The sequence below is a fragment of the Grus americana genome, chromosome 8, assembly GCF_028858705.1.
Source record: "Grus americana isolate bGruAme1 chromosome 8, bGruAme1.mat, whole genome shotgun sequence".
NCBI lineage: Eukaryota > Metazoa > Chordata > Aves > Gruiformes > Gruidae > Grus > Grus americana.
This window is the reverse complement of record NC_072859.1, coordinates 25,729,282-25,756,083: the sequence shown is the minus strand read 5'-3', so window position 1 is coordinate 25,756,083 and position 26,802 is coordinate 25,729,282. Positions and strand designations below refer to the sequence as shown.

Here is a 26,802-nt window from a genome sequence, read left to right as displayed (position 1 = left end):
GGGTTTTATTTCTGTAAATGGATTCAGCTCAGAGGAGGCATCAAAATGCAAGTCATTTAACTGGATAATTTTAAGACCAACCATTACAAAGCTGCTTTTAAATAGCACTAGGAATAATCCTTGAGAAAGCAGTATTAAGAGCTAATAACATTAGCACAGCCTAAAGGCAAAAAATAAAAGTAATTTGGAAAAATGTTATGGTATTTGTTTCTTAAAGTGATGTTTGAGGAAAGGTATACTTAAATCTTATTAACCTTTGTCTCTACTGGTGATAAAAATGTATCTGACAGGTTCTTATATCTCACACAAAATATCTGAGTTCAGCTTAAATTACATGCAGAAATTTTGGAGATTTAGGGAACAAGCTGCAGCAACGAGCTTTTGCAAAACAAGGGCTGGGTGCTGTGTACATACTTGTGTTTCAGACAACACCAATTAGATACCTACAGCGTTTTAAACAAGCTGCCTCATATTTTCCATGTCACCTATTTTCCAAAATGTAACAGTGCCGAGTCCCTACCTTCAGAATCAGCTCCACCACTTCTGTGTGCACCAGTCCATGGACCGGCTCCCCGTTGACATGGGTTATCAGATCTCCTTCACGCAGACCTGCTTCGTTTGCTGGACCACCTTCCTCCACGTGCTGGCAACGAGAAGGGGATGACTGATTTGAGAAGAGGAATGTACAAGATCGCTGGCCAGATCAGACTCAAAGCCCATCCATCTCATCTCTTACTGCAGCCAGCATCAGCTGCTTCAAAGGAGGGTGAAAGAAAACCACTGACTGGCTCAGCCAAGCACAAAAATCTGCGCTCTTCCATTCCTCCCCCAGCACCTTGCCAGTCTTCTCCTGATCCAAGGCAGCCAGCCAGGGTGGTTAAGCTGATCAAGAGACCAGTTCCTCCCAAAGCAAAAGGCTTAACACACGTCCAAAAATTTTCAGCACTCGGGAATGTTAACTAGATACTCTTGATTTCCAGACAAGCATTCAGTTTTTTTTCAATTCCTTTGCCATCCTAAATCCAGCATCCTCCCACATACAGACTTTTAAATAAGACTCTGGGCCATGTGTTTAGGGTGCCTATATTGCATCTCATCCCAAACAGAGTTTCTTTTTCCACTTTCCATCCTTTATTAACCTATCCAACATCAGATCTTTCCCCCCATGAACACTTTGCCTTTCCCCATCACTGTTCAGAAAGGTAAGTCTCCTTTACAGCGAGGAGACAGATACGCTTGAGAATCAGGCAACTCTCCCTCTAGCCAGAAAAGACTACAAATCAGTATCTTGGTAAACTCAGCGTTTTTCAAGGAAAGCAGAGAGGAGCAAGGGAAAAATGCAGCTTCAGATTATTTTTGTAGGTAAGAATGAGTGTTAAATAATGACCAAAGCATATGAAGTCCAAATTGTCTAATAAACACAGAGATACAAGGAAAAGAATGAATCACCTTTGCCCTGACTCCATTCTCCCTAACTACACAATTCAAGCAACACTGCTTTGGGGAACGGATCATTCCTAGAAGTCATATGCATTAAAAAAAAAGGAAAATGGAGATCAAGTACCAGAAGTAATGGGAAGGAAGAGATACAGACATGGAAACCAGACCTTTTAGCATAACAAGCAACTAAGCCAAGAGCTAAATCCCCAGGCAATCAGCATAGCAGTGGTGATACTTTAAGGCTTGTAATCAATTCCAAGCGACTGCTTGGAAAACCCCAGCAGACTGAACTGATCTGAAGCAAGGTATAATCGCTAACACAGGTCTGAATAAATTAGCTATGACTGGCCCTCATGCAACAACCCCAATAGAGAGAAAGAGGGTATGTACACAAAAACTTGCTTTAAAGTATGTGCTACAGGTGAAAGAAGGTGGATTCGTGTAGCCAGGGAAGAAAGAAGGAAAGAAAGGTTGTTGTGGTTCTGTGATGGGTTTGAAAACTGCTACAGGTACAACCCAAAGTGCTGTAATTTATCTATTTTTAGAGGGTTTCCCCCACCCCAGAAAGATAACTTTGGGTCCAAATAAGGAGAGAGAAAACAGGGTAGCAAAATACAATTTATAAAGTTAAATCCCACAATCCTGGCTAGACGCACTTCTGGCCCCAAGGGTACTCTTTTGAGAAAAGCAGAGACATACCCAGACCATGTGATGCACAGTGTAGATATCACTGTCACCCATATAGACGCGAATGGCACGGAGAGTGAAACCATATTTCTTTCCAGCCCGATGGATGATGATTGGTGGTTTCAGGTTTGCAATAGCAGGAGAAAAGTCGCGGCTGGGTGAGGAGTCCCTCGAAGATGGGTTGGAGGATAGAGAATGAGGTGACATTGGACTGGCCAATGGAGAACACGTGTGGTGATCTACAGTGATGACACAAAGGTGGGCAAAAATTAGGAAACCAGGCCTCCAAAAGAGAGAAAATTCTTGTTAGAGAACAGCTAGGAAACCATCTCTCCCAATGCTCTTAAAGCTGGTGGACTTCACCAGAGCTGGGCTTTGCCAGCAGCTTCAACTGCTTCATGCTCTGAAGTAGGAAAATCAGCAGTTTTCAAAAAGCCCACTTGGAGGTAGGTACTTGATACAGCAGCACTGCTCGCCTAGGATTATGATGTGTCACAGTGTTTATTTCTCCTCTATCAGGGATTTACAACCCATTATAAGCATTTGCTCTAGGCACAATTCTGGAACAACCCATTTCAAGGTTATGAGCTATTATCCCCCTCCAAAAGATCAGATAGCTTCTAGATCTTGGTGCAAGTTATATGTTGGTGCTGAGATAAATCAAAATCAGTTAGTATTAAAACCAAAAAATCAGTAGACAATCAGACAACAACTACATCTAGGTAGTTTTGGTAGTGTTTTAAATTCGCAGGGGCAAAAATATTTAAGCCTGAAAATTAGCTACTGCAGGGACTCTGCTACTGAAAAACACCACCACAAGTGTATTTTAGAGTGCATTTCCGAAACAAACAGCCAAGGGCTGGGCTATCGGCTAAACTATCTGACTCTGCTTGCTAGAGGAACAACACCCACTTTTAAAAATACAAAGCAAATACAGAACTCTCATATTAAAGTGAAGCTGGTCAACATCAGTAAAATAAACCCAAAGAGCAGGAATATTAAATGCAGCTGTAAAAGGTAATCTCTAATCCATTAAGAAACACCTGCTGAGTCGCCTGGCACACATTTACCCAGCAGATGAGAGCAGCCCTGGAGGAACCTTGGCTGGGTGATTAAATACACATTTTAGAGATTTTAGTATCACAGAATGATAGAGTGGTTTGGGTTGGAAGAGACCTTAAAGACCATATAGTTCCAACCCCCCTGCCATGGGCAGGGACACCCTCCACTAGCCCAGGTTGCCCAAAGCCCCATCCAGCCTGGGCTTGAACACTTCCAGGGATGGGGCATCCAAAACTTCTCTGGGCAGCCTGTGCCAGTGCCTCACCACCCTCACAGGGAAGAATTTCTTTCTAACATCTAATCTAAATCTACCCTCTTTTAGTTTAAACCCATTACCCCTCGTCCTATCACTACATGAGACACTTTGTAGTTTGAAAAGCAACCAACGCCCCAACCACAAGAAATGTGGCGTGCATCACCACGACGGTGCCAAGCAGCAGTTGCATGCAGAGAGGGGGAGGCAGGCATCGCTCTGCCAGCAGGTTCTGCTGGGCTGGCACTCGTGGGCCAGCTGCAGTTCCCTGCTCCCATCTAGGCTGGAACAGCCCTGGGAATAGAGCAAGGACTTATTCTCCGGAAAGAGGGACAAAGTCTTTGTGGGGAGAGCGTCCTGCTGAACCGGTCTGTCATAGCTCGGCATGATTGGGCTGTTCACTAGAAGTTACTACCTGGCATTAGGAACTGTCAAGGTCTGGCTCTGCTTGGGCACAGAGCCGGGCCAACAAGGTGAGCTATTCAGCGTAACTTGCCTTGTGAGTTACTGACACTACCGAATTCTCAACCAGGTTATCTGGAGCTACTGAAACTTCCTTGTGCGTGAACGCACCAGACACATTCAGTTCCCAAACAATGCTGTAGTTAGCATGTGACCCCCAAAAATAGTACCTTGTGGGTTAAAATCATTCCGTGTCTCTATACCTCCTCGCTGCACCATTGTCTAGAGACCAGCTAGGAGCCAATTTACACAAAACTACGGAAAGAATAAGGCCCAGCTGCCATTTGCAGAAGCTGCAGTCAGACCACGCACACAATGCTCCTGTCTGTGGCAAAGCAGTATTCATTATCCTGCCGAGCAGTAAATATTAAACCGATTGTAAAAGTTAGATCTCTCCCCTCCTGCCAGTGAGGGTATTATTCCAGGAGAGCGAAGGGGGAGGATCTGTCTGCAGACCTTTTGTTTAGAGCTTGCAGATTCTGACAATGCCTCACCCGAGGCATTTCTTACCTGAGGGAATCAGGAGAGACAAGGCAGTAGCGGATGCTGATTTAATCACTTTATTGACAGGTCTTGAGGTACGTTTCTCCCCTGATTCCCCAGAGAGCAACCTGTGTCGTGCCCGCCGCACTGCCAAATCGCTGATGGCTTTTGGAGTGGTAAAGTCTGGGCCTTCATTGCTATTACTGCGAGCGCGTGGATCAGAGAAATCTGCAGTGCTCCCAGCTACAGTTTAAATTAAAACAGATTAGAACCACAGGGAATTCCTAACAGTCTATTCCCCTACAGGCAAAATACATTAAATCAAAGTCATGTTTACATGAAGTCCAAGAGTAAATTTTCCTAAGAAGAAACCCCAGGGCTTGAATTTTTATTTACAGAAATGGTGTTATTCTGAATACAGAAAATCAGCAGCTTCTGTTCTGTTGGAAAAGCTCGCTAATGAAATCACGTTGATCAGCAGCAGTTACATGAATCCTAAAGCTGTGGTGCAGTTCTGCAGGCAAGCCATTTCAACAGGATCATTCAGAGATGAAAACAGGTTTATGAAAGTGCTCCATTTTTACAACCAGCAAGAACTGTCAATCTTTAAGTTAAAACTCCCTGTAACAGAAGAACCAGGTTCTACTGGAGTTGCATGTAAAAAATCCACTGTAAGAGAATAGTAAGGTACTAAAGTCAGGGAAAGTCAAAATGTGGATTGCAAAGACAACCCTAATTTGCCCCCTTCTGTGCACCATTGCAATTTAGTCTTGAATTACTTAACCTGCTATAATTATATATAAAATGCAAAGTAATCTTGAAAATTAGACTGGGCATACAGCAACAGCCGACGCTGGGGGTTGGGGATGCTGTATTCAAGCTCTGTTCCTCAGTTCCCCATCTGATACCTTAAAGGGGGGACTGTGAAAATACATTAATTAGAATTTACAAGGTGCTCAGAAATGAAAGTGGTGAGCATCACAGCAAGTCCACATGGGAAATTAATCATTCTGTCTTCAAAAGCAAATTTTAAGCAGCATGCGATAAATAAAGCCTAAGGGCCACATTTTGAACAATGAGGACAGAACAAAACATTGATCATCGTTATTTAAGTGGGCACCACTGCTCTGCATACTAAGTAAAGCAGGAAGTACCATGAAAATAAAAATTCAAAGCACCATTCCCATAGACCTCAGTACCAGATGCCAGTTCAACATTTAACAGCCGCAGAGTTACAAATAAGGCTGCCAGACAATGAGGAACCCAGAATCAGAGGCTGCGTGTGAAAAGGCTGCGATGTGCATTAGAGGAGCGCTCCGAGACAGCGACAGGAATGAAATTCTTTTCTTGCAATCCTCTGCCTCTGACTTAACTTTGCAGGCTGAAGACACTGAAGCAATGGTATCGTTGAATCCCGTGCGCTGGATTAAAGATTGATCTAATGCACTAGGCTCAGGGGAGCAGGCTGCCCAGGGAAACTTCATTTGCCCATTTCAACTTGTAGATACTCAAATTTGCAATGGAAGTGTTCTTGCAATTTTTAATAACATGTTTCTAGGCTTTTAGTATGAAATTGAGAAACTAAGGTTGCTTACTTCACTCCTACACCTTTTCCCACGGGTTAATGGAGTATGTGATGGCAGCACCGGGTCTCTTCTGGGAGGATGAGCCATAGCAGGGAATGGGACCATTTTGGAGGAAATTTCACAGACTGCATTGCAGAACAGGAATAACGAGATGGGGGAATCTTTGGCTTTACTCCAGTCTGGAGGCAAATTTCCTCTGAGGCATTTCCACCTTCTGCTATCAATCCGCCATCACATCTGCCCAGTGCCCTTCACCTTGTCCTTGTCCAGCCTTGCTGCTGCTCTGACTCCTTGCTCAGTACCCCTTTCCTCTCCCTTCCATCCTCAATTGCTTTGCCTGTCTGCTCTTTGTTTCCCCCAGCAACTCATTTCTTATTTTCTTAGTTAGTGCTTGTTCTTCAATGCTACAATCTAGTTTCTCCCCTAAATATGCCTTTCTTCTCAAATATTATCTTGCCAACCTTCAACTTCCCCGCCCTCTTCCATTTGGCTAAATTTTGTTTTTGTCCTTTTCTCCTTGCTACTTCCCACCAGTTCCCAGCTCTGGCTCCCTCTGTACTCAGGCAGCTTTGCCCTCTGCCTTCCCGGTGCCCTGAAGGGGGCAGGAGCTGGGGACACCCCAGCACCCAGAGCCCAGTCCTGCACCACAGCAGCCCAGGGCACGATCACCAGGAAGGTCCCGCTCAGCCCGGTGCTAGAGAATGGCCCCAGGATGGACAAAGCTTCCCAGAAGTCAAACACTGACTTCTAAGACTAACTCTACTAAACCTAGGCTGCTTTTTCAAGCCTGCAATTTTGCTAAATTTCAGGATATTTGGCTGAGAAGCAGGTAGCATGTCCCTGACGCAAACCACACTCCCCCAGCAAATTTCAAGTCTCTACTTGAAACTTGTTGGATAAATAAAATCATAGGAAGCAGGGATGTGTTAGTACAGATGACACCCATAGTCTCCAGCCCCAACTCAGTAGTGATCTGCTCTGACTAAGGATTAAAATAACGCTGCCTCAGGTAGGCACCCAGTGGTTCTAAGTAGGCATAGACCATATGGGTCTCAAGCATGAGAAGACCTTATTCAATTTGAAGTGACAGGACTGAAATATATTTTGAAGAGATTAAACTATCGATGTCATTTTAAAGGAAAGCACATCCACAAAATTATAGTAAAATAACCACTTAGCATGAGATATTCACATTACTTGAATCCAAATCCACAGTTTCACAGAGTTAACATCTGCAAGCTAACACAGGCTTTCTTGGGGACCACAACACCATCACGCTGTGCACATACCTGTCAGCGTTGAGGCGCTGCTGATGGCCGTGGAGGGGGTGGTGGGTCTGGCATCACCTTCCAGTTGCAGGTCTTGCTCCACAGGCTGTTCTGGAATGGGCACTGGCAGCCCCTCCCGCGATTGCACAGAGGATAAGAGCATCCCCTCGGACTGTGGCCTTTTGAGAACAGTTCCCTCGTCCTCGGTGGAGATGGCAAAACGGGGCATATCGAGAAGCCCTGAGCAGCGTCGGCGGACCGTCAAAGGTGGGCTGGAGTCGCTCTCCGTGTGTGAGGATTCAGACATAGACAAGCGCTTACGCAATCTAAGAGAGAGAACAAGACAGAGCCCGCCCCTCAGTTAAGTTAGGGAGATAATAAACTTAAAAGGGTGAAAATAGTCCACAGACCCAACTCACACATCTGAAGCCAAAATACGGTGAAGTTAGGAGATGGAGCTACATCGTTAGGAATTAAAACAGCAAAGGCTTGGAGCATCACCTGAGTTTAGATCTCCAATATATTCTGTTGTTAAGCTTCTAAGAAAGGAAGGAATAAAACCAAATTCTGAGCATTCATATATTTTACTGACATTTTTATTAGAACACAAGATTTTTTTGGATATTCTGAACTTTAGAATATTTGGACTTTCCTAATTGTTTCACTAAATTGTGACAAATGGTAAAAGTCTGGCAACACCAGACTTTGGATTCACTGATGTTTAAGAAAAAAATGCTGTTGATACATCTGCAACATAACTAGCCTTTCCACAAATGAAAGCTTTACTTCAGGTTAGAAACCTTTCAAATTAATTTATAATATTTGCTATAAATTTAGGAGATGTTAGTACTTAATTAGGTACATTTAAGGACTATATCACTTCTACACATTCATTTTCAGCTATTTATTCCACTTTTCAGGCTCCACCTGTGGAAATAAATCATACGAAGCACTCCCGACCTAACACTGGTCATAGAAAGTTTTGGCACAGGTTGGTCTTTCTTAGATGCTATGAGAAACCAAAAGATTTAGTTCTACAGAACTTACATTTCAGGAGATCCAATCACCCAGCTGCGGTCTCGACTCTTCAAGCCGCCAAGGCTGTCCAGTCGGTCATCTTTTTCTTCACTCAGACTCCGTTTAGTTGGTGGTGGAGTCTTCCTCTCTTCGTGGATGGAAAGACGCTCCATGCTGCTGTACACCTGCATATAGCAAAAGATAGCTCTGTACAGAGGAAACAGACCTGCGTGGCCTTTTCTGATCAAAGGGCATAATCTCTTCTCAAAAAGGAAGATTTCCCTGAAAACATGAACTTGGCAATGTTCTTTGACTAAATAACACAGTGCAGATGTGACATGCTCAAAGTGTGCCAGGGAGAAAAGGCAAAAACAAGCTTCAGAAACATTAAACATGTTTTTTCACAACAGCATGTCCTCTTAAACAGTCCAGCACACCACAGAAAGACTAAGACTTTTTGAAACTACTTGATTTTTGGTTTTAACGATTCTCAAATCCAAGAGGAGATATTGCTAAAACAGGCTCCACAAGCCTTGAAGGCTGGCATCTGGATCTTGAAATCTTACTACACAAATTCAATTCAGTGATAGGCATCACGCTCATGACCCCATTTCATTATCATCAGTCTATCAGCATTGCCCCAAGCTTATTTCAGAACAAAAAAGTCCTGCCCTCCTCAAGGAATCTACTATAATGCTGACAGCTTAATGAAAGTGCCTTTCTTGATTTTACAGCCGTCTTTAAATAATTAAATGATTAAGCAAAAAAATCCATCCTTTTAAAACTACACTTGACTGTGGACCTAATTTCCATAAGAAGAGATTAATGAAAATAATGTTATTAAAAATTCAGAGCATCAACAAGATAACTATTAATAAATCATATGGCTGAATTGTCAGACAAGAATTTCAAAATATAATGAGCCTTTTATGCCTCCCACATTACAAATGCTGTATAATTTTCCAGGTCTTAAAATAAATTCATTAAAAGTGAACTTTTTCTCTTTGTGGCAAAAACACTGAACCCTAAAGAAAAGCTTCAGTCTTACAGATGAATAATACTCATGATGAGACAAGGCAGAAATAAAGAAACCCTTACGTACTCCTGAGAACTTTTTCAAAACCCCAACTAATCCTGAGGCCCAATTTTAAACATACTTTTGGTGATGCAAATCAGGAGCAACTCCATAAAACTAATGGTAACTGTTACTTAAGCCACTGTAGCCCAGCTGAGGACAAAGAAGAACGAACTGGTGCTTCAAAACTGACTTTGGTAGTGAAAATCTGGAGGAGCTGTCATGGAAAACTAAGATAGCTTTCAGAGGCCCTAAGGAATTTTACTCCCATCTCATCAAGAAGAGGGAAATACAATTCATAGAGCAGGCTGACCTCAAACCAGCATTTCATCTCCCTTCCCCCCCTCCCCAAACATACTTTATTTTCTCCAAGTTAACAGTGGAGTTGCACTACTTGAAAATGTCCTGAATTCCAACTTTTTATTTCAGATCACCTGGGTAAGAATGAGAGACCTGCACAGACCTAAATCCAGAAAGCATGGCTAGAGGGGACCTTCTCAGGGCTTCCTGCCCATTTCCTCACCTCAGAGCAGAACCAGCTCTCTTGTGATCACCTGACAGATGTTTCTCCAACCTGTTCTTAAAAGCCACCAGTGATGGAAATTCTACAAATTCCCCAGGCAACCCATGTCAGTGCTTAATTATTGTTCAACATTGGAAACTTTTTCTCGTCATCTCCCCTACACCTCCTTTGTGCCCATCATTACCTATCAGTTCTGCGTAGAACAGGAAGACCAACGGACTCCTTTCCTTCTAGCAGTTATGTATTTGGAAACACGTTAGGTTTTGTGTTTTGTAGATCTCGGATCATTCTTGTTGCTTTCCTCTGGATTCTCTTTTACTGGTTCATGTTTATTTTCAAGAACATTGCCCAGAACAGGACAGAGTACCCCAGCCTTCCTACTGCTAAGCAGGTGGAAAGGATTTCTTCATCCGCCTTGCAGAAAATATTCGTGCTTGCCCAGAATGGTAGCTAACTACCTTTTTGTTTCAATAATTTGGCACATCTAACTCACGATACACTATCTGCCTAGATCCTTCTCTTTGAAATTGCCACCTCGCCTTTTGTTCCTCAGGCTGTACTTGAGACAACGAACAGCAGAGGTGTAAACTCCACCTTTGCTCTTACTGCATGGCATCCCTTTGATTTTAGACCATTATTCCAAAATGTCAGAATCAATTTTCATCCCAATACCATCTTGTTACCTACTGGAAGACCCTTTCAGAATGACACTGTTCAAAGAAATAAGCTTTGGACACTCCCTATGCCAGCATCCAAGTCATAAGCAAAAACATCAAATTGTATCAGACACAGGAGACACCAATTATTCTTGCACTCACCTTCTAATAGGCCAGAAACTATCACAGAATAAACAACGTATACAGTTTTCTCTTTCCTCCGTGAATACTAAACACCATGCAACTCCCACATATCATCTGCATGATTAAAATCTACCCCGTATGAAGCAACAAAACCGTGTCCTCTCTAAATTTTTTCTTTCAACAAGTTAGCATGCTCCTACCTTGCTGAACCTTGGCGAGCATGAGGAAAACTGTCGAATTTCCACATGATCATCATCATTAGTGTCCTCCTCTTCTTCTGAATCCAGGTGTTGGTACCGTTCTGAACGAGCTGTGAACAAGATGTGCCACATTTCACCAGTGCGGGGAGTGTTATAACTCTCACACCTCAAGCATTCCTACTTGTCTACTTACACTGTGCAGGGTATTTTCCTTAATACTGAAACACACCCAGCCAGCTTTGCTCATCCTGTACAATTAGCAGTGAAGAATATCTTCTTCCTACTGAATTTATCTTATATCATCAGCTATACTACATTCTAAAAGCTGCTGATGCTCAGCAGGTGTCTAATCCTGCAGACCCTTCATGGTAGGGATATTTCTACCCTATGGCAAACAATCACATGGAAGGAGACATGGAAACAATTCACTGTCCCAATTTCCAATAAACAGCTTTATGATTTTCCAAAGTCTGTCCTGCAGACATATGTACATACAAGCCTTCTTTAAAAAATAAAAATATTTACTCCCACAAAATATTTCTTCTTCTCCCTCCTACAACTAGAAAAAGGATTAGATTTCATGAAAGAAAATGGGCAAGCAGCCAATATGCAAAGCTATTTTTTAATGCAAAAATCTAAACTGCCTGCAAAGAGATTTTGTGCTTTGAGATTTGCAGCACTGGATTTCTAAGCCAGCCACACTGGATTTTGCAGGGCAGGCACTAATAAGTTTGGCTACAGAAAGCTGATAGCTGTACTGAGCCAAATTTGCTGCACTGTATCAGCCAGAAAGCCACTTTTGTAAATTCTAAAATTTTCTGCATTAGAGTTTATAACAGCAACACCAACTCTTATCAGTCTCTATGTGAGATATTTCCTGATGTGAGAATTCCAGCCTTTATAAAGGACTCAGATCAAAGTTACCCTGATAACCTGCTGAGCATGCCTGGGCACCTGGGGAGTTTGCCATCATTCTGACTTGACAGACCCAGTGATTTGCACCACTGAACTTAACGTGGTGCTTTTACCCACCAGGATCTGCTCACGGCTGCTGTGCTGAGCCTCTCCCCATCACTGCCCCAGTTCAGTGACCACAGCTCAAGTTACAATGTCCAATAAGTCCAATGAGTGAGGGGAACACACCGCCACCTCGGTTTCTACCTGTATGTTGTACCACAACAACCTCAATACACACAAAACACACCTCTGCTCCCTCTGCACAGCTTCACTCAGATTGCTCTCTGCCATGACTACATGGAGATGTCTGCGTGTCTCTCTCTCCATCCCACCTCTCCGCCCAACCCCTAACCTAAAAGCCTCATGCCCAAACTGGGAGTGCATTATCCAAATAGGACCGCTGCTTTTGCAGCTTGGCACCGAGGGGCGAGAGGTAGACTGCTCTCTCCCTCCCTTCACCCTGCGCAAAGCGCAGGAGCAGAGCAAAAATGTGCTTCATACGGAGTCAGCGAGTCCCGTGATGGCCCTGGGAGAAGGATGGAAGAGATAGTTCAGGAAACTCAAGTAGCCCAGTATCATCCTGCTCTGCAGCTGCAGTGGGGGAAAGACCCCCCTGACCAGTGACAAGCCCCAAGCCCATTCCACCTGCTCAGCTCCCCAAGTCAAATGAGAAAAGCCAGGGAGGCAGAGGCTCTGGGGACAGAGACCTCTCCATCCCTCACATGATGCTCCTCCCTTCTCTCCCAAGGGCACCCACTCTGTCTGGTGCTTATCTGGAAATACCAGGAGTCTTACATAGCACTGATACCATGGCAGTTCCCAGACATTTATACACACCAGACAGGCACTTTATATCTCATCAGAGTTAACAATACTAAAATAAGGTTGCAGTGAAAATAATTTAAGTTACTTTATATCTCTAAAGAATTTTCCCTACATACTTGTCTTCAAGCTTTGGATTTTGCTTGATTTTTTTTAAAAAAAAAAATTTCTTGGCTGAAAACAGTCACTAGGGAAAGATAATATTGCTCAAAAACTCATGGAAGTTGGATATACTGAATGCTTTGGAAGTACTGTAATAAACTCAGCATAACAACCGCAGCTCCTTTCACTGCAGGGCCATGGCTGGCAGGACCACGGGTACCCGTGAAAGGCCAACTGACTTCAGCAGCAACATTTTTTCATTTAAAATTAATTTGCTTTCAAAGAAACCTTACTTGGCATTCAACAGAAACTTTTTAAAGCAATTTCCATCAAGTGTTTTATTCAATTTCTAACAATGACTTATCCCTAACAATTCAAAAAATGAAATATGCACGAAAAATATGATGCCATTTACGCTGAATCTTTGTTCTTACTGTCAAAATAGCTTGTGTCATCCTCAGATTCTAACTGTGGGATGAATTCAGCTTTCTGCCGAAGTAATCCATTCCAGTCCAAATCTTTAAAGAACCGATGCTGTTTCACTTCAAAGGCACTACCTGAAATAAGAATCTTTTATTGCACAGTATTTCTTTCAGCATTTGCATAATAAGAAAAACAAACCCTAAAAATATCAAGAGCCTAAAAGAATATACTCGAGTACATTTAAGTCACAAATCTTCCAGAAATTTTGAGAAACAATTTATCCTTTTACCAAAGTGGTGATACAGGATAAAATCTGAACAAGATTTCCTTCTTCCCACCTCCTCTTCCTATTTAATGACAACACATGACTAAACTGGCTGGAACACAGCATCTGCTGTTACATTCCACAGCAAGTTGCAAGAGTAAGACTTAATTAACATCTTCATTTAAAATTTCCAAACTCTAAATACCATGTTGTTCATAGCTAAAGAGAGGAAACTCAGAAAGGTACTTAGCAGTTGAGTGGCTCCACTCATGAATAAACTCATCCATGTGCTTAAAACAAGGCAGGAGCTTACATATCTTCCTGAATTACTATCTTTTGTTATTAACCTCAGCAGCTTGGGTACCCAGAAGGAGAAACTAAGGACTATCTGTCTACTAGTATGTGCATTTTCTTTCAAATGAAATTAATATTCATAAAAGATGTTACTGTCTTTTTAAAAAAGAGAATAGCAGAGAAAAAGAGATAAAAGGTTTGCTGAGTGCCAGTGGCACTACAAGATGCCAAGTGGAACAGCAGTCTCAGCATTACAGGTATATAAAAAAAAATCAAAAAAATCAGTTCATCAACTCATTTTATAAGGCAAGAAACTCTACATCTTTTCCGTGACAGTAACATCTTTCAAGTACCTGGATTTGAAGTAAAGAAGAACATGTGAAAATCATCTGATATTATTATTAATTCATGATCTATTCATCACCCTTGTGTGCACATGCGTTAAGTCTGCTGAATACATGTGCCTTTTGGAATTGTTATATATTTGGGTTTTATTTTATCCTTACAGTATAGTTTCCAATTGAAAATCAAATAAATCAAATCAATGAAACAGACAACCTGTGCCGTGAAGCCACAGTGTTGCACAAATTATTTTAAAACAAGAGCGTAGCTAGAGATTATTTATGGTTATTTACTATCAGGAAATGAGAATTGTTGACTTGTAAAACTTTAAATTTGACATTATATACAGAAAGATTGACATACACATCTGACTTTGCCAAAGAGGCTTTGTTGTATGTTTGGAGAATTCTACAGTACAGGCATCTAGGAATGGGAAAGTTTTCATTTATTTTATTATACCCAGGAGTTCACATTCATACAGGGGATTAAGCCCCTAGTCAGAGAGAACTTCAAAGAAATCTGATTCTACACGGTTCAAATGGAGACACAACCCTCAAGCCTTTAATGGAACAGCACAAATTTGAGAAGTTATGTTGCCGAGCTGACGGTGCTCCTTTCTTGTTTCCCAAACAAGACAGTCATATCTGTCTGACTCATGTACAATCTACGCTAATTCTCAGAGTTTCATCGCACGGGATTCATCGAACCCAGTATAAACTGTTTCCCAGCTCTAGATAAGCATTTTTCAACATGGGCGGGTGTGCATCACTGGCAAGGTAGCTTCTTTTCCCACCTCCGGCTAGTACTTTCCTACGCACAAGGTTCCTACCTGTTCCCATTCTTTCCAGAGGATTTTGGCGGAGAAGCTTAGAAATGAGGTCCTGGGCATCTGGTGGCAGTGCATCGTCACCTTCTGGCCAGGCAATTTCATCTGGGGACATAAAGAGACTTTATGTTTTCTACTAGCTTCACGACCAATTTGAATAACCATTCACATTCCTATACTGTAAACCGCAGTGTTCAGTATTGCCCCAGAATCGTAAATACCTTGAATTCAGCAGCTTGCATACTTAATATAATTCAAGCATTGACATTTTCCAAAATGCATAAAATTCAGCGTCAGCTAAAGCTGCTGTCAATCCAAGTAGTGCTTGTGGAGAAAAAAAGCATTAAGAACTCTATTAATAAAGTATGAAATGGGACTTCCATGACAATCCATAAACAATGACACTGACAATACTGCAGCTGTATCTCGTGCCCACACATTCCACGCTCGTTATACTTGGAACAGAGAGAACAATTCACAGGTAACAATTTCATGCATCATCTTTAGTTCTTTGCTGAAATTTGCTTTTTACAAAGGACATTTGCCAAGTGTGTTAAAAATTTACTGTTTCAGAAAGCATTCCCAATAGGAAATGTTTTCACTGGCATATTCACTGAGAGAACACAAAGCAATCATTTGTCCAGCTCCAAGCAGGAGATGGGTTTAAAAAGCCACAAGACTTGAAGGTACTGAGTACAACAGCTTCAATGTGTTTTGCTTAGAATTTCCTTTTTATTTCATTTATACAATTACTAATTGACTGCCATTTGCACCTACAGAAGCAATAACCAAAATCAGACTGAATTAGACCAGTTGGCAGCTGCTCCTTTCATATTCTCCATTATTTAAGTTAAAAGGCAGAACAGAAAAATCCCCAATCCCACAAGGATTTGCCTGACTCCCACAGCATGTACAATGACAGAACTATCTAGCAAGATGTTAAGCAACTCAATAACTTTTGATAGCTGGAATCGGATGGATGCTACTTTGACATAGAAAGATAAATATTTTAAAATTAAAACCCATTATTTTATACCTAGTCTTTCCTGACTAAACTGCGTATCCTCAATATTTTCAAGGTTTTACTTCACAGCACGCTTTGAAACCCCTTCAGAACCAGAACAGAAACATACCACTGATCACTTGTCCAAACAGCTCTTCAGGTGTGTCCCCAAAGAAAGGAACGCAGCCGACTAGAAACTCGTACAGGATAACCCCCATGGCCCACCAGTCCACGGGCTTCCCATAGCCCTGGCGCAGGATCACTTCTGGTGCAATGTATTCCGGAGTCCCACAGACCTCAAGAGAAACACACAAGAAAGTAATAAACCTACAAATTGCCAAATTCACATCAAAGCTTAAGCTTGGTTTGCTGGTTTGTTTTTTTTCCTTTCTTTTCTTTCCCCCTCAGAGCTTTACAAGGAAGTTAATGTTTTGCCACTAACCACTTTATGCTGTGAACTACTTCCATGGAGCAAGAGTCTATATTCGAGGAACACATTACCTGCACAGAAATGATATCACATGCTATGAAATGTTCCTAGTGTGGACATGCCAGCTAAGTAGTTCTTTGGTGCACGTAAAGCATATGGGAAAAATGCATATTCTGTGTGTGTAGGTCTGTCTGCTTGATGGATGTCTACTGGCACAGCTATAGCGATCAGGAACTGAGTTCTGACAAACCTCTCACAACTCTGCGCTAGCAGAATTCAGTTTCACAGATGCAGAATTAGCAGCACAGCATGATTACACACTTCAGCGTTTAAACTTGGGAGGTATAGCTGGCACAGACAATGGCTAAGGAAATCACGCTGGAAGATCTAGGTTGCCTCGGGCTTAGAAGCAGCAACAATTACAAAATAGTTGTAAAAAAATATAACACTGCAAAGTGCAAGACCATGATCTAGTGACCAGAGAGAGCTCCTGCTAGAAAAAAACATCGTTACTCAGAAGGAAAGCACAGATAATGCCCCAGGATGATTATGAATTAACACTTGGCACAGCTAAAAGAGAAAATTCAGCTGCGATCCTAAGTATTTCCAGAAAAGAGAAGTATTTTTTAATCCCATTATACAAGGCACTGGTGAGCCTGCATCCAGAACAGTACAGTTCCTGTGAACTATGCCCAGGAAATATCAACTCAAGCTGAAAGAGGTGTATGGAAGAGTTATTCATTCATCAAAGGAAATTCTATCTTGTTATCTAAAAGAACTTAGCTGGTTAAGCCTAGCAAAATGAAGGCTGAGGAGACAAAAAGACCCTTAGTAATTATCATTGGGATAAAAATCCATGTTTAAGCCATCAGACACAATTACAAGAAGAAATATATAGGAACTTGCCATGAACTTTCTAAGCACCAGAAGGGGGAGACTGTGGAACAACCTTCCAGCAAAATCTGTGTTACATCCATAAACCAACTTCTGTTCACACCTGCACTGCTGCCTGAGACACACTTTCAATATCCTAAACTAAGAGCTGAAGTGCATCACTCCAAAACAAGAAGTTGAAATAACAAACGATACCAATTTAGGCACAAACATGAGAATGGACTCGTATCTTTTCCTCCCATTCCACAACACACAGCAGTGTTGATGCAGAGAGGGAGTGCTACAAACTCCAGTTCTATCCCGAGACAGAATCCTGCATATGATCGCATATCAACAGACAAAGTTTTTCAGCTTACCTGCTTGTCCAGGAATTCCCTGGTATCCTTCTCAATGTGTCCTTCGTAAAGATTAGTTGTAAGACTCATTAACCCAATTTTAGATAGTCCAAAGTCTGTTAGTTTAATGTGACCCATGGAAGTTATCAGGAGACTGGAAAAAAAAGAAGCAAAATAATCCAACATTCAATTAATTGTTTCCCAAAAACGGTTTTAAAAAAAGAACACAAAGATGATGCTCAGCAAGTTCTCAGTGTTACGTTCCCATCAAACACCTGGAAGGAACCTCCTATGTAACTGAATATCACAGAGCTGCCAAGGCAGCTAGAAATGAGACTACCTTCTGCCATAATTTCATTAGTGTAGCAACAGCTTTGAGATAATATCAGAAAATGTTATTCCCACCCTTTCTCAGTATCTATCTGGTTGTATATCAGTAGCAAGAGACTCCATAAAATCTCCTACATGTCAGATGCCATTGAAGATCTCTACTGTCTCTAGCCTCCATGTCCTCTTGCCTATGGAGAAAGCCCCTGAAGAACTGGCTCTCTCCCTCCAGCTTCTGAAGAGCTAAAGACTTACTTATCAGGTTTTAGGTCACGGTGAACAATCCCATAATTGTGTAGGTATTCCAACGCCAGAACTGTCTCAGCAAAATACATCCTCGCCATATCAACAGGTAGGGCACCAATGTTCTTGAGAAGTGTAGCACAATCACCTCCTAGAACAAAAGTTGCAAATGTGGCACAGCGAAATGGCAAATATCAGTAAGAAAGAACAGCTACGGGTCTACAATACTAGAATAGAGAAAGTTTCCTAAACGCTGTCTCTCTCAACCCTGTTAGCCTGAATTCTAAAGCTCTCTCTACACTGCATCTTGAGCTTCAAATAAATATTAAAATCTTGGGAAAATTGAGATCCATGTGTGCTGGGCATGTTTGCTCAAGAGCTGTACAGATGCCGTTTCCAAACCATTGAAGAAAGGGCAGTCCATAACTGTTTGGCCTCCCTATAAATTTATTTGCTTTCCATCACTGAGATACATACTACTTCTGATATACAACCTTCTTAAAATAGTAAGTAAACACCTCTACAACAACTAACTGGCTCTCCCTAGACATGGAGAGGTAGCCATGCCTTTGGACACAGTGGTACTCATGAAATTAAGTCTGTGGACCCCTGATTCAAGCTTCTTAAGGAGCACTGGCCACACATTTCATTCAACCTTCATCTCTATATGCAAACAGGAATTAATTTTAAAATTTGTTACGTCAATACATCTGTTTTCATTCTACTAATTTATCTGAAAGAGCACTGATACAATAACTGTAAGCTTATTTCTCATAAACATTCAGCCAAGTAAGCCAGACATAAGAAATTAATCTGATCCACCAGTGGAAATATATTGCTTACAATAAGATACAGTAATAAAATAAAATCAAACAATATTCCAAAGAATAAGCAAAACAAACAAACAAAAAACCCCAGCATAAAATAGCACTGTATTTTAAAAAAGGCTGCTAAAGAACAAAGACTGTGTTGCTTGGTGATGTTTCTTAACTGTCTTTTTCTAATTGTAATGCCAAGCAAACGTGCTATGGATCTAGCCATGCCATCCCATAGGAGAGCGGGAGGTTCTCTTTCCAGTGAGGACTGGAAAGTTCATGCCGACTTCTGACTCCAGCAGTTTTTCACATGTGGCTTTATGTTTCCTCGGCTCCACTACAATCATGGTGTATTAGTCACAGGGATTCACAAACGGAGTATCCCCTTACCCTACACTGTGCTAGCAGTAGAATGACTCATTTCTCTGGCTCAGCCCAAGCAGAACACACACTCCTCCCTGAAAGGAGGACCTCCCCTGTGACTGCAGGGCTGACGGAGCCCACCTTCTGTGAAGAAAGGACTAGTACACACGTGAGATGGTCTTCCCATTTATTGTGTTCAGAGCAGTGCACAGATCAGTATTACACCCAAAAGTACACATCTTATAAATCACTCAGAAACGTCATCCTTTATGAGGAGACACACTGCATACACACTACACATCTATCCTATCTAAGGTCCCTTTGCAGGTGTAGATAATGACAACCATACCTTCCACATACTCCATAACCATGCACAGGTGGCGCTTGGTCTCAAAGGAGCAGAACATGCTGACCACGAAGGGGTTCTCGGCAAATGTCAAGATATCTCTCTCTACAAAAGCCTGCTGGATCTGGTTTCTCAAAATTAGGTTCTGTTTGTTGATCTTCTTCATGGCAAAACGTTGACGGGTGGTCTTGTGTCGCACCAAATACACCGCTCTAGAAAACCACATACCAAGAGGAAAAGTTCCATTTTCAGTTCAAACTGGTTTGTTGGGTTTTGTTTGTTTGTTTAAAAAAAAAAATAGTGATGGTAACTGCTTTGGATAGATGCTGACAGACTTATCTGTGATTCCATAAAATCCCATCTCAGTGCCAAGCTCCCCTAGAAGACAAGGAACCCCATGAAAGAACTTCCTTCCAAAAGCTACTCTGCCTTCTTAAATTAAGCAGCATTTTCGCTGATGTGACTAACAAGGAGGTATTTCAGACACAAATGTCACAAACTTCCTTAAGCATCATTGCAGACACACATGTATTTTTCAACACTACAGTCACCATTCCACTTAAAAAACTGTCCAAAATGTATGGAATCAGCACGATTTCTTTCCAAGCTCCATAAAATTAATTTGATGCAACACTGTTGCCGTGGATTTCCTTCAGTAAAGTATCTCTTACATTTCTATCATTTGCAGATCATTAGATTCCTGCACATTAATAATACAGTTTGCAAATAAAATTTTCATCCAGTTTGCCTGCTTTATTGAATCAGTACTTGTTTCCTTTTCTCTGGAGTATATTACATTTAATGTGGTATTGTGTCTCACCAGCAGCTGCCTATAAAATACACCCAGGATAAAGATAGATATGAGTAACAGCAAAACTTCTACCTCTCCCATTTTTAAAAAGTTGTATTTAAATCATGGTGACTGTGCAGAAATACAATTGAAAAAGACATAAAATCTTCTCGTCTAATAATATGGCTCTTCGACATGCTCCATTGTGTCTTCACTGACTAAAAAATATGCTTACGTTTTTTCCACATATAATATTTAAAAAATGAGTTGCTGTTAACTAAGCACCCACTTCAACAAAACACTCAAGCACATGCTCAAGTTTTGCTGTTATGACCTACTGAATATCACTGCTTTTCAGTTACAGCCTAATGACTTCACCGGTAAGGATTTATGAACTGCAGAGTCAGGAACCATCTTTAATATTCCGGATAGGTTTGTATGACCAGTTAAAATCTTAACCGACCGACTTCATTCTGGATTCTTCAATGGATAATAAAATCTAATAGCATTTACTATATTACTTCTCATAGTAGATTTGCCCCAATGTAATTTTAGCATTTCTTTTAGTATTTCAAGGGCTCACAAACAGCCACATATTACACATATAAACTAAATACATGGAAGAATAGAAAAGCATGAACTACTCCCTCAATATTCTTGCTGTTTCAATAAATCATCAATAATATCTGCAGCTACAGAATTTTACCCTCATTCGTTTAGCCTTTGAACAAGTACAAATCACAGGACTTAACCTGACAGCACGAAAGGAAATACACCCTGCCTTGATGAGTAGTAAGGAAATGGGTGCACAATAATTTTCTCAGACTCATTGAACTACATTGTTTTACTATTACTTACGAAATCTCACAATAAAGTAAGTGAAAATACTTTCCCTGGAGACAATGTCTAGGGAAAATGTTTTTGTCATCTCAAGCTAAGGTACTGAAGTTCTATATATTACCTACCTGCCATAAAGAAACCGTGCAGAAATAGTCGCCAGAAAAATAGGCTTGAGGTCACAGTTAGGAAGGGCTTCAGAAAACTTGTGCCACAGGAGGGATTAGGAATACCAGAGTCTGAAAGCTTTAATGTAGGGCAACTAATTTTCCTGAGCTGGAAGCTGTGTGTCAGTTCAGTGCTACGTAAGGACTCCACAGCCAGGAACTATGTGCGGGTACAGGGGCTATTGTCTAAGAAACCCCAAAAACGTGCAAGAAATGGCATCTCCCAGAAGAATGCAGAAGACATCACAAGTGTGGAACCTCTGTAAGACCCAAGTAAAATTCATTTGTGCTTTGGACCCTGGTTTTTGTAACCAGTCATTTGCCAAACTTCACTATAGTCCTTCCCTGGGTAGGACAACAATGGTATCTTCTTCTAAAGCAAAGTCTAAAAGCCTTACCCATAAGCACCATTACTAATCAGTTTAATAGTTTCAAACTCTTCTTCAGATGGAGTTTTCTTTGACTGGACAGAGGCTCCACGGCTCTGGGGAAAGAAGACAAGAAAATGGAAATCAGGAGCAGGAATGACTTCATTCTACGCATCGCTTTTTGGTCCTTTTGTTCTTTAAGCAGCATTCACCCAAACTCAATCCATTTCTAAACCACTGGAGTCCTCACCTCTAGGATAATCATCGGTATCCCTAGGACCCTTGCAGATTCCCCCCACAATTATTAGCGCAATCAGTGGACTATAAGATTCAGGCCTTTCCCCAACATTAGATTTTTAAAATACCAATAAACTAAACAACTAAGGATTTTTGAAACCCAGTGAGTTATATAATTAAATATTTCCAACAGTCCATTACTAAAGCCAACTCTCTTCAATACCCATCACATTTTACAAATGCAGATATGAAGAATTTCTCCAGATTATTTTTGTTTGCAACTCCAAAAAAAAAAAAATCAACAAAACTAGACGATAATGACTATTTGCAACTTTTAAGCATTTCACCACCACAGTGTAGAGATCTCCACATTTTTATGACTGTATACACTCTAGTTTTAACACGCACTTTTAAATGTCAGCACTTTTTTTTTAAATTAAAATTACTCTGCATTATAATTAATTCTTTACTGTAGACTACTTCTTTCCAGAGAAAAAAAAGCACTAGACTGAGCGTATTACTGCTTTACCTCGACTGAATCATCTGTCTCAGGAGTGTCTGGGCTGTCATAGCTATTCAGCTGGGCCATTTCTGAAAAGAAAGAAGAAAGATTACTGCTAATGATCTCAATCAAACACTATTCTCTTTGTTTATACAAGACAAACAGGATTTTAAGAGGTACTTGTAGATGAGGAAGGACATTTTTTCCCCTCTGTAAAAATTCACCCCAATTATACAGTGATAACCTTTAGCATCTTTTAAGCTGTAGGCAGTATTTTATATAAGGATGAATAGAATTAATTGTTCTCATTTCAGCCTGACTTATTCTAGGTGGTTTCTATAACAAGTAAAAGCATTAAATGCAAGTTTGGGGAAACCACTAGCTAGTTAATATTAAAATCTATTCCATGCATATATGTCTGCATACAGCCTGGTGGCACCTCTGTACTCCAGAAAAGAAAAAGCATTACATTTCAAACCTCCCTCCATGAAATGTGTCTGATTCTGCAAAACGCTGAGCAGCAGCAAACTGGGAGAAAGTCTGTTAGATTAGGCTACTCAGCTGTCATAGGAGATGCTATAGACTTTGCAAAACTAAATTCTACATTAGCTACTAGTCTCTGCACAGACATCATTGACATTTCTGGGTGCCCTCCTTATAGAAAAGAAATAAGGCACCTTGACATCTCCACACATTTCTAAAGAAAATTTGACTTTAGTAAGGGGAATTAGTGATGGAAAGGTTCTCTCCCATGACAGGGATCAAAGGAAATTTCCCTTTAATGTCAGATTTCAACAAATGCTATTAAATTGCATTTAGCAATCTTTGGTAGAAATTCTCCCGAAGAGCTCTTCACTTGAAGTCAACCTGTCACTGTCATTCCGGTAAACACCGCAGAAGTTAAACTAGTCCTATCCAGACTACTAATTTATGCTAAAATTATGCTCTCCTGAGAAAACAAAAAGTACGGTTCAATTGCTGAAATATTCTGCAGTAACCTCCAGTCTCTGTCACACTTCTATTGTTGCTGAGCAAGCTGTGCACGCTCGTAAAACTTGTCATAGGAGAAGAGATTCAGCTAGCAAAGTGCCAGACAGAAATATTAACTCACAAATTCCAAAATTAGGATCTTCTGGGCCTCTGTACATTTACAGTATATTTAATTTACCATATGCAATGCTGGCACCTAGCAGAAAAGCTGTTATGTCTTCTAAAGAATTGCTCTCTTTGGCTTTGTTGCTATGCAAGATGTAAAAATACAATCTCATCTCCACCTAAAAATTCATACTAGTCCTGGTTTCTCATGGAAAATCACAACAAATAGACTTTTCCCAGAGAGGACAACAAAGTGGGATGACAGGATACTTTGCAACCAGGCCATCAGCAGGCAGGCAGATCAGAAAAATAATGGGTAAATTTACTTTTACTGTCCAACAGCACAGAGAAAACAGTTAAATCATAAAGCGATTTTCTAATATTGTTTCAGCTATAATACAGGGAGACATTATTAACATCGTAAGTAAAGAACTGTCACTGTTGATGTGCCATCCTTACCCCAGCAACACTCCTTTGAGACATGGGGCTGGAAAAGACAATCTAGAATTTGACAGCAAACAGGAAAATAAGGAAAAATGGTCTAGAAATAAAACCAATAAAATAAAAGCCTCCTTCAGCTATGTAGAGACCAAGAGATCTGGTTATCCTTTCAGCAGTTTGGAGAGCACAAAATGAGTTCTCACCCTCCAGGGGATCCCTGGTGAGTCCCAGCTGGCTGATAATATAACGAGGAATGTCGCATTTAATTCCTTGCCCCTCCTTGGCATGGCCTTCTGCAGCTTCTAACAAATGGTAGAACTCTTCAGGATCAAACTCCTACAGCAAGGTGGTAAGAGAGACAGAGAGGTAAATGATTCAGCTTTACAATTACGAAAGGTTTCTCCCCCATATAGGAGATTCCTCACAACATCCAAAGTTAACTCTGAGCTCAGCAGTGATGCAAAACATCAAGCATGTCAATGCATTCCACGATGCTCTGCAAAAATGACAGACATTTACAGCCTGCTGGATGTCCACTGGCTTAGATCTGCAAATCAAAACATGACAAGACCGTAGGGACTTTTTATGAACCAAAACCAGACTACGGATGATATGGTCATGATACTGAGAGCAACAATGTGGAAACACCTCCCAGTTTTGTCACACTGAGATGGGCCAGGGAAAGGTCTGTGACGAGGACTGAGGTGCCGCCTTCTCCCACCTCCCTCTGACAGGTGAATTAAGCCAATATAAACTCTCCTGCTTTCAAATGTCACCTCTGATCAAACCGTATACTAACCCAATTCTGTAACTGTCCCAACCTCAGCAATTGCTAATAAAATTATTAATAAAACAGCAATTGCTATTTCATCAGCAGAGAAGATTTCACTTTCAATATAATAAATACTGCTGCAGTATTTCTTGTACGATACAGTACAGGATCATCTTAACTCCGCCCTGGTGTATATGATCTCTAAGGCAAGAAAAGGTTGTGAGAAGTCTTTTACTAGACTAACAGATATAGTTGGAAATAAAAGACAAGCTTTTGGAGGCAGGAGCACTCTGCTTAAAAGCAAGTTCACTAGTTAACTTTAACTCTCCCCTATAAACTTCACCAGTAATGAGCAGCTTTGCCAAGACTTCAAAAATTTTCTAGTGAAATGAGAGGATAAAAGGGGAAGAGTTACAGCATACAGCCGTGAGGGCATCAGAAAAGAACTGACGTGAGTGTGCTCAGCGTAAGAGAAAAGAGAACACAGAACTGCAAACAAGAAAAACAAATATGATGATGTAAAGACATTTGAATGGTTAGAGAAATAGAGAAAAGATACGCTTTTTCTTGATTGCTTTAAGCAATGCTGCTTAGATACATGCTATCACCAACAACAGCAAGAACGCAAGAAAGTACGTTCCTTCCTGAAAAATCTGGAAGAGGATTCATCAGCTACCCCAGAACTGGCAGAGAGCAGGAGCCAGAGCAGAGAAGACCATGGGAGAGAGAAGGTCAACAGCACTGCGCTACTGAAAGGGAAGGTGGAGTCAAGGAAGGACTCTTCAAGATACAACTGTAGGTTGTTTATTGGCAAGTGAAGGACAGAAGAAAAAAAGTCTGGTGACAAAAAATTCAAACATATAAAAATTAATACATTAAACAAATTCCAATTCTGTCTTCCTTTTAGTAGATTTATTTAATCATCTCAATACCATTTTACTTAAACAGAGAAGAATGATCCCTACTAAGCAGAGGTAAATGCTATGGAAAAATAATCTGGAAAAAAAAAAAAAATTACATACTTTTTCCCAAAAGATGGTTTCAGTGATGCACAAAACACATTATTATTTTCTTGAAGCCCCAGAGACTCAGTCCGTAAATCAACATTTCACAGTTCAACAGGTAATACGAAGACTGAAACCAAATAACTGAATTTTAAAATACTTAAATGCCTTCACTCCCATTAAAACAATCACAACCATCACAACCACTGCCTATATGGTCAATTATTTCATTTACAAGGAAGAAATAAGAATGACCTGTGTTACTAAAATTAACATCAATATTAAATCTTAGAATATTTGTCTATAAATTTACAAACAATGAAGCTAGAGGTTAAACTACCAAAAAAATGTTAAAAAAAAAGAGAAATGTAGTTCTCAAGCTCTTTAAATGATAGACTATCCATTGCTATATATCTCGTTCTTTTAAGGGATAAAAGGGACATTAATACTTAAGTCTTCACGTCACCAGAATAAAATACATATATGGAAAAAATTGCTAGAAAGGAAATCAGGTTAAATAAACAGGAAAGACTAGGATACAGATACAAATACTATTTTTACACTTTGAAGTTGTGTTGAGTTTGTGTGGCAAGGTTTGGGGGGGGGGGGGGGGGGGGGGCTACAGGGGTGGCTTCTGTGAGAAGCTGCTAGAAGGTTCCCCTGTGTCTGATAGAGCCAATGCCAGCCGGCTCCAAGACAGGCCCGCCGCTGGCCAAGGCCAAGCCAATCAGCGCCTCTGTGATAACATTTAAGAAGGGAGAAAAAAACAGTTAGTGAGAGCTTTTGCAGCCGGAGAGAGGAGTGAGAAGATGTAAGAAACTCTGCAGACACCAAGGTCAGTGCAGAAGGAAGGGGAGGAGGAGCTCCAGGCGCCGGAGCAGAGATCCCCCTGCAGCCCGTGGTGAAGACCATGGTGAGGCAGGCTGTCCCCCTGCAGCCCATGGAG

The 26,802-nt window shown here is 41.0% G+C and overlaps 1 protein-coding gene across 6 annotated transcripts in view; it reads right to left on the bottom strand.

The window, feature by feature from the left end:
• Positions 1 to 26,802, bottom strand: part of MAST2 (microtubule associated serine/threonine kinase 2) — a 197,758-nt gene that overhangs the window by 7,896 nt on the left and 163,060 nt on the right. For 5 of the 6 annotated variants that reach the window (XM_054834056.1, XM_054834051.1, XM_054834053.1 and 2 more), the window contains 15 exons: positions 24,284 to 24,416; positions 22,572 to 22,633; positions 21,836 to 21,921; positions 19,647 to 19,855; positions 18,132 to 18,270; positions 17,571 to 17,703; positions 16,021 to 16,186; positions 14,891 to 14,992; positions 13,172 to 13,294; positions 10,857 to 10,966; positions 8,289 to 8,443; positions 7,263 to 7,567; positions 4,415 to 4,630; positions 2,140 to 2,366; positions 521 to 643 (listed from right to left, as the gene is read on the bottom strand). In XM_054834056.1, coding sequence (XP_054690031.1) covers positions 521 to 643; positions 2,140 to 2,366; positions 4,415 to 4,630; positions 7,263 to 7,567; positions 8,289 to 8,443; positions 10,857 to 10,966; positions 13,172 to 13,294; positions 14,891 to 14,992; positions 16,021 to 16,186; positions 17,571 to 17,703; positions 18,132 to 18,270; positions 19,647 to 19,855; positions 21,836 to 21,921; positions 22,572 to 22,633; positions 24,284 to 24,416 — 2,289 coding nt within the window. The remainder of the gene's footprint in view (positions 1 to 520; positions 644 to 2,139; positions 2,367 to 4,414; positions 4,631 to 7,262; positions 7,568 to 8,288; positions 8,444 to 10,856; positions 10,967 to 13,171; positions 13,295 to 14,890; positions 14,993 to 16,020; positions 16,187 to 17,570; positions 17,704 to 18,131; positions 18,271 to 19,646; positions 19,856 to 21,835; positions 21,922 to 22,571; positions 22,634 to 24,283; positions 24,417 to 26,802) is intronic. The other variant, XM_054834052.1, reaches the window with a different exon arrangement.